This window comes from Salvelinus fontinalis, chromosome 38 (assembly GCF_029448725.1).
Source record: "Salvelinus fontinalis isolate EN_2023a chromosome 38, ASM2944872v1, whole genome shotgun sequence".
Lineage (NCBI taxonomy): Eukaryota > Metazoa > Chordata > Actinopteri > Salmoniformes > Salmonidae > Salvelinus > Salvelinus fontinalis.
Window position 1 is genome coordinate 14,885,694 of NC_074702.1, and position 8,302 is coordinate 14,893,995.

At 43.7% G+C, this 8,302-nt stretch overlaps 1 protein-coding gene across 4 annotated transcripts; it reads left to right on the plus strand.

The window, feature by feature from the left end:
- The first annotated feature begins 1,567 nt into the window (after positions 1-1,567).
- On the plus strand, positions 1,568-7,843 carry LOC129838115 (nucleotide-binding oligomerization domain-containing protein 1-like). 4 transcript variants are annotated; one of them, XM_055904846.1, is made up of 12 exons: positions 1,576-1,940; positions 2,073-2,301; positions 2,712-2,886; positions 3,082-4,903; positions 5,028-5,111; positions 5,225-5,308; positions 5,396-5,479; positions 5,548-5,631; positions 5,955-6,038; positions 6,153-6,236; positions 6,384-6,507; positions 6,687-7,843. In XM_055904846.1, the coding sequence occupies exons 2-11, from the start codon at positions 2,095-2,097 to the stop codon at positions 6,469-6,471; spliced, it is 2,796 nt and encodes a 931-aa protein (XP_055760821.1). In that variant the 5' UTR covers positions 1,576-1,940; positions 2,073-2,094; the 3' UTR covers positions 6,472-6,507; positions 6,687-7,843. The 4 variants fall into 4 exon arrangements, with proteins under 4 accessions (XP_055760823.1, XP_055760824.1, XP_055760821.1 ...); XM_055904845.1 differs by having other exon boundaries at positions 1,587-1,940; positions 6,384-6,467; XM_055904848.1 differs by lacking the exons at positions 6,384-6,507; positions 6,687-7,843 and adding an exon at positions 5,713-5,734 and having other exon boundaries at positions 1,568-1,940.
- The last annotated feature ends 459 nt before the right edge of the window (positions 7,844-8,302 follow it).

Genomic DNA, 8,302 nt, shown 5'->3' on the forward strand with positions numbered 1-8,302 from the left:
CACCCAGACCCTCCCCTAGAGTTTTAGGGGGTGCGTTCGGACTCCGCACCTCAGGAGGGGGGTACTGTCACGTTCTGACCATAGTTCTTGTGTGTTTTGCTTGTTTTAGTGTTGGTCAGGACGTGACCTGGGTGGGCATTCTATGTTGTGTGTCTAGTTTGTCTGTTTCTATGTTTGGCCTAATATGGTTCTCAATCAGAGGCAGGTGTTTTGTGTTGTCTCTGATTGGGAATCATATATAGGTGGCTTGTTTTGTGTTGGGGTTTGTGGGTGGTTGTTTCCTGTCTTTGTGTTTTCTCTGCACCAGATAGGGCTGTATCGGTTTGCCACATTTTGTTATTTTGTATTTGTAAGTGTTCACTGTTTATCGTTTAATTAAACATGTTGAGCACTGGCTACGCTGCGTGTTGGTCCGATCCCTGTTACACCCTCTCTTCTCGTGAAGAGGAGGAAGGCTGTCGTTACAATGACAGAGTCTTGATCTGGTGGTCCTCCATCCACACCTTGATTGACCTGGCTGTGTGGCATGGAGCATTGTCCTGCTGGGGGAAAAAAACAATCCTCAGAGTTGGGGAACATTGTCAGAGCAGAAGGAAGCACGTTTTCTTCCAGGACAACCTTGTACATGGCTTGATTCATGCGTACTTCACAAAGACAAATCTGCCCGATTCCAGCCTTGCTGAAGCACCCCCAGATCATCACCAATTCTCCACCAAATTTCACAGTGGGTGCGAGACCTGGAGAGGCCTACAAGCCACAGTGTCTCGCACCCACTGTGAAATTTGGTGGGGGATCGGTGATGATCTAGGGTTGCTTCATCAAGGCTGAAATCGGGCAGATTTGTCTTTGTGAAGGACTGGTGGAGGGCATGCCAAGACGCATGAAAGCTGTGATTGAAAATCAGGGTTATTCCACCAAATATTGATTTCTGATGTTAAAACTAATGTTAAAACATTAGTATTGTGTTGTTTAAAAATGAATATGAACTTATTTTCTTTGCATTATTCGAGTTCTGACAACACTGCATCTTTTTTGTTATTTTGACCAGTTGTCATTTTCTGCAAATAAATGCTCCAAATGACCATATTTATTTAAATATTTTTATTTGGAATTTGGGAGGAAATGTTGTCAGTAGTTTATAGAATCATTTTTTAAATTGTAATTTTACTCAAATACATACATATAAACAGTGAAACCTGTAGGCTATGGGCTATTCATGTTAATTTGGCAACATGAATGCAACACGATAGATCGTATGCTTGAGGAAAAACCGGATTATAAATAAAACACATTTAGTCTCAGTAGCAAGTTGACATACATTTGCTACGATGGGTTTGTGTAACATCACACTGGTAGCTAAATCGTATTTTTTCTTTGGTTACGAGTGAGTAAGTTAACATGCACAGTAATAATTTGATATGAAACTGATTGTGACAATATTATGCAATAGTCATGGAAACACCTTACTCTGCTTATTTTAATCGGCGAAAGGTGACATCGAAGTAAGCATATGCTGATTAAAACACCTGGTTTTCTAATCAATATTTCGAATTATTACGACATGTTTGGGAAGTCCCGATTTACCGTGGAGCAATTACAAGTGGCGAAAACCCTGTGTAAAAAGAAACAAACTGCATGCCAAAAGCGCGGTCGCAATTCGACGCCAAATTACGCGCATCCGAGGCTGTTTTTGGTTTCACTTCCTCAAAGAACCAGTACTGTGTTCAGTGTTTTTACCCCTCCTGACATTGTTTGAGACAAGACTAGATTCCTATTCTAACGGTCATAGAGAAACGTTTTGTTATTATCCTGTCGTACGCTATTTAATGGTTTAATAACCAAGACTGGAGTTGGTTTTTGAAGAGAGTCGTAGTTCCCGAGTTTTTCCGCCGCGGACTAAGACAGCGCGGATAAGAACAATGTTATCAAAGGTTCTGACGGTATGTATAGGCAGCCCATATACGTATATCGTACGTGATAGCCATAGATTACTATAATGTATTTTATCCGTACTGTTGGATCATTTTCTCCTAACTGATTATCTGACTAGAATTCCTAATTACATTTTCCAGTAAATACAGGCAGCTGAAAGCCATGCATATTATGGGCTCCAGTGCCGAGGAAGCCCGTGCTGGACTAACGGGCCATGTGTCCACTGTCCAAATGCTCACCTTGCACCGTGAGCTACTGGTTTCCCAAGTGAAGAGCACGCAGTGCATTCTGGATAACCTCCTAGAAAGTGGTTTTCTGTGTATCGAGGATGCAGAAATCATCCAGCGCGCAGCCACCAAGACAGACCAGGTAATTTACCATGGGAGGGTTTCAGAGAAGATACATGTCCATTTGGACCACACACATTAAATGTAAAAGTACCCATCACAAAGACATGCTCTTGCATTCACAAATAGCCTACTAGGCCCTAACTAAAATGGACTAATTGATTTTAAGATGAGAAAATATAAAGACAAGACTTAATTTTGCAATACAATGGCATTTGGTATGTTGCCAGTATCTTACCTGTGAAAAATCCTGTTTGGCCACATTAATCAAAATGTGGGAAGTAATATTAATTAAATATGAATCACTGGTAAGTAAATATGATTGCCATTGTGCAGGTGTGTAAAAGGGGGAAACTGTTAGCTGTCAAATTATTGTTAAATATTGAATCACTGTAAAGTAAATATGATTTACTTATGATTGACATTGCGCAGGTGCGTAAAATCCTGGAATTGGTCCAAAGCAAAGGGGAGCAGGCATGTGAATACTTCCTATATATTCTCTACAAAGTTTATGACGCATACATAGACCTCCAACCATGGCTTAAAGAGATCAACTACCAGCCACAAGACTTCATACGGGACATACCAGTGAAGAACACGGACCCTAGTAAGTATGTCAGTAGACTTTATGGTGCAGCACTTCATGTGTGTTATTGGAATTTTAATTAACAATAAAAAAAATACAGTGCATTGAAAATGTAAGCTATTAGAGAATCATGAGGGAAACTACTGTATATTTTGGCTGAATATCAGTGGTTGAGAATGAGACTCCAGTGTATTCTCCCTACCCCCCTCCTCTCAGTTAGTAGGTACTGTGAGAAGCTGAGGCACGAGCTGGGCCGAGACACACGCTTCATTGCATCCTACACCAAGCGAGAGGAAACCCTGCTGGAGGAGCTCTATACAGACACCCTAATGGAGCTCCTGAATGAGCGCAATGAGAGCCTGGGCCACCTGGAGGGTCTGGAGCAGCTCCTGGGAGAGCAGGGTGTCTTTAACCCACAAGCAGAGACGGTTCTCATCACAGGGGACGCTGGGGTGGGCAAGTCCATCCTCCTCCAGAAGCTCCAGAGGCTGTGGTCCAATAGGGAGCTGGAACAGACAGACGCCATGTTCTTCTTCAAGTTCCGCTGTAGGATGTTCAGCACATTCAAGGAGACAGACGAGATCTCACTCAGGGACCTGCTTTTCAAATACAACTGCTACCCCGACCAGGATGCGGATAATGAGGTGTTCAGCTACATCCTCCGCTTCCCCGAAAAGGTTCTCTTTACGTTTGACGGCTATGATGAGATCCAGGCTGATCTGGACCTGGAGAACATGCCTGAGGTGGTTTCTCCAGAGGAGAGGACTCACCCCCTTCTGGTGCTCATTAACCTGCTCTGTGGGAAGCTGCTTAATGGTTCCCGGAAGGTCCTGACGGCTCGGACAGGCACCGAGGTCCAGAGCAGGGTGATCCGGAAGAGGGTGGTGCTGCGTGGGTTCTCTCCAGCCCACCTTCAAACCTACACCAACCTGCACTTCCAAGACCAAGAGCACCGGGACTTGGTCTCAGTCCAGCTGGATGCCAGCCCCCACCTCTGTGGCCTCTGCTCTATCCCCCTCTTCTGCTGGATCGTCTTCAAGAGCTTTAAACACCTGCGCTCAGTCTACGACGACTTTGAGCTGCCAGAGGCTTGCATGACCCTCACTAACATATTCCTCCTGCTGTCTGAAGTCTTCCTCAGCCGGGGGGCCATTCCCCCACCTGTCCTCCTGAAGAGAAACACCAGGTGCCCCGCTGATACCTTCAGGGCAGGGCTGAGGCCGCTGACAGCCTTCTCCAAGCTGGCTCTGCTGGGCATGGAGAGAGGAGGCTTTGTGTTCGACCAGGAGGAGGTGGCCTCCTGTGGCCTGACTGAGGCCGACCTTCAGGTGGGTTTCCTCCGACCGGTCAGCCGCTACGATGCCTGTGGAAACCCTTCTACCTTTGAGTTCTTTCACCTCACCCTGCAGTCCTTCTTGGCTGCATTCTCCCTGGTTCTGGACGAACATGCCAGCGTAGGCAACATCCTCAAGTTCTTCACTGAGTGCAGCAGGAGGGACAACACATCTTGTTTATCATTTGTCTTTCCCTGCATCGGTGGCTCCTCCAAACCCAGGGGAAAGGACCCGTTCAAGACCAACGAGCATCTCCAGTACGCCAACCTCTTCCTGTGTGGACTGCTGTCTAAGACCAACGCCGGCCTGCTGGAGCACATGGTTCCTCCAGCGCTATTGAAGAGGAAGCGTGCAGTCCTCAAGTCCTACCTGTCCACCAGCGTGAGGTCCCACCTCCGCGGCCTGCCACTCCACAGCACAGAGCAGGAGGGCAGCAAGGTGCATGTCCTTCCCAACTTCCTGTGGATGCTGCGCTGCATCTTCGAGACAGGAAGTAAAGAGGTGGCACAGCTGACTGCGAAGGGCATCACAGCCGACTACATCAAGCTGGGCTACTGTAATGTGTTCTCTGGCGACTGCAGTGCCCTCAACTTTGTGCTGCAGCACCGGCGGAAGAGGCTAGGGGTGGACATGGACAACAACAACATCAGTGACTATGGGGTCAAGCAGCTCAGGCCTTCATTCAGTAAGATGACCGTGGTGAGGTGAGGAATTAGGAATATATGCAGATGGAAACACTATGTACTTTATTTCACTGTTTAAAAAACAGGCTACCAGCACTCACAAATAAAGTATAGCTTTTCAGCTAAATTCGTTTTTCCATTTCAGATTGTGTGTCAATCAGATCTCAGACAGCAGCATTGAAGTACTGGCTGAGGAGCTTATCAAACACAGAGTGGTGGAGGTTCTGGGGTGAGTCAGTGTCTATCAGGGTCAACTTTTCTGTCAAACCTTAGTACTCTATTATGCTGTATGACAAATTCATATGTGACTGTGACTGTATTTCTGTTTTCTTGATTTGACAGACTTTACAATAATCACATCACGGACATTGGAGCCAAGCTAATCGCTCATATCATTGAGGAATGTCCTAAGTTAAGAGTTGTCAAGTATGTAAATTAATGTGTCCAATCAATTATATAATTACTTGTTTATATATGTAAATGTTTATTTTTGGCACTTTGATTTGTTCAAAGGGTTGGCAGCAACAAGTTCACCAGTGTGGGTGGCAGGTACCTGGCCAGTGCCATTCAGAAGAGCACATCTATCTTTGACGTGGGGTAAGTGCACTATTACAGTATTTATTTATTTATCAGAGTGCATGGGATGGATTGTTCCTGTTTTTCAGAATGTGGGGGAACAGCATTGGTGATGAAGGAGCAAGAGCATTCGCAGAGGCCCTGAGGAACCACCCAAGTCTTACCAACCTCAGGTGAGATGGATGGCAAGATATGTCATCGTTATCACTTCTCTGAATAAGTATGTGGCACTGATTGTGCCATGTCTTTTTCAGTTCACCCACAACTGCAGTTGAGGTCAGAAATAAGGAAGTATAAGCCATTGGTGTATCATTTTACAAACGCACATTCAGCTACAGTATGGGTTATTGAACTCCCTTACTCACAAACACTGAAACTACAGTATCTATTTTACAGTATATCACTCTGCCTCATAGTAATATCATTACCTAAAGTAATACAGTATACTTATGTACTACTAAAAGTAATTATATTTCTATGCTCTTATCTCCCTTAGCCTCTCAGCCAACGGCATCACTTCAGAAGGTGGGAGGAGCTTGGCTGAAGCACTGAAATGCAACACAATGCTCAGAATCTTCTGGTAGGACAATCTTATTCATACATAAAATTTCTGTGACAGTATTTGTCTCTGTATATTTAATGTATCTGTGTCTTGGAGTACAGTACAGTTTAAATGTGTGTTGTGGTGTTCTAGGTTGGTGCAAAACGAGTTGTCAGATGATGTAGCACCAGACATGGCAGAACTGATCAGATCCAACACGGGTCTATCTCACCTCTGGTAAGGCAGGCCCCAGTCTCAACACACTCCCAACAACCAATAATGAAGTTTAACCACAGAATTAACCAGAAAGTGAACAAGTTATTTCTGAATGTGAAGAAAAGTGAGCCGGTTATCCTAGTGATCCCTCTGTTCCACTCTGCGCAGGTTAATCAATAATCAGCTGACAGTGGATGGAATCAGACAGCTGTCAGAGGCTCTCTCCCACAACACATCACTCAAAGAGATCTGGTGAGTGTACGCAATGTGACGCAATGTCGCTCACTTAAAGGTACATTACTCATTTTTTTTGTATCTTTTTGTATTAATAATAGTATTAATAATAGTATTTGATATATTCCTTAGACACATTTTATTTCAAAACATCTTTCACCATGTCCACTTTGTAATGATTGTGGGTCTTTTATTGTATTGCTGATTATCATGTGCTCTGTCATCACTCACCCACAGTTTGAAAGGAAACTGTCTTTCTGAAGAGGAAGAGAAGCTGTTTGAGGCTGAGGGAAGGCTACGCTTCCACTGAGGAGACAGAACTGCGCTGGAGCGTGTGTAGATTGGTCACCTCTGTTACCGAAACTTAGAAGTTTTGTGTATTTTCTTGCATACAACATTTTGTATATATTTGAACATACTGTATTAGCTAGGTGATTCTGGCATATGGGTAAAAGCCTTGACTACTGGCTGTAAGCGAAGGAGTGATGCGTGTTTGGAGCAATACTGGCTGTATCCAAGGGTCAGCCAATCGTTCACATACCAACAGAATGCAGCACACGACTGAAGAAAAAAAGTCAGACAGCTAACGTTAACGTTAGTAACGTTAACCTAACCAATTCGCTATAATACTAACTCGTTTACGAATCCTTGCCGTTCAAGTTATAACGCGTTAGTTGCTTACTGGACCCTGGCAATCTGTGTGAAATGTTGACTAGCTATCAACTCATCTTTTCCCTCTACAGTATGTGGTTCATTTTCAGAATGAGAGAATTAGGTGAAAATTAGGTGTTGCTTGTTAAACAAGTGCAATCCGCGATCAAGTGTAGCTGGGCCTGTCTTAAGCAGGATGCCACTATAGAGGTGAAAGGAACACCACACACTTTCCCTATTTCTCACTTTTTCAGTCAGTGGATAAAAAGGGTTAATCCGGGTGTACTCTCTGCCTGAAAGAGATCAATTATGCCAACAAAGGGTATCATGCTCTGCTGGCACATTGTAGAACAGATGTCCACAGGCAGAACGTGTACAATTGTAATAATGTGCAGTGTAGCCTAAAGATTTTGCCTATGTTGTGTTGAATTTGACAGTAACACTTGTGTGAGTGAGGAGGGATTATTAACATTTTTACTCAGTGAACATTATTTTTGCAAGTGTGTAACAATGTGCACTTGATCAATGTCTACTATAGTGGCCACTATAATAGAGTGACAATAGAATGCCTGTTTGTTTCATTCTATTTCTACTTGAAGATGTTTTTTTTTTAAGTGCAATATTTAGCTGTGTGTGTGATGTCACAAGTGTTCTATTATAAAGGCTATCATGGCTAACTGCAATATTGTATTGTTTTGTCCCAAGACTTGTTGTTTGCAGTAAAGTCTAGGCAACAAATAACATTGAATTGCTTTCTTTACATTTTTTTGCTGTGAGTTAGGTTCACATGAACCACTTTATATTTTACACACAGAGACTGATCATGTAAATCATATTCTTTGTTGTTTAATTAGTTAAAACCTGCATTTCCCCCTAGCAGGGATTTTTTTTGGCATGTTTCAGTGCAAAAAATAGTGTCACCTTTTTGGGCCCTCACCAGTTTGCATCCCTGATCTATGCATAGTTACTTACGTTTACATTTAAGTCATTTAGCAGACGCTCTTATCCAGAGCGACTTACAATACATACATTCATACTTTTTTTATACTGGCCCCCCATGGGAATCGAACCCACAACCCTGGCGTTGCAAGCACCATGCTCTACCAACTGAGCCACACTTCACCCCTACCTACATGTACAAATGACCTCTAACCTGTACCCCCGCACACTGACTCGGTACAGGTACCCCTTGTATATAGCCT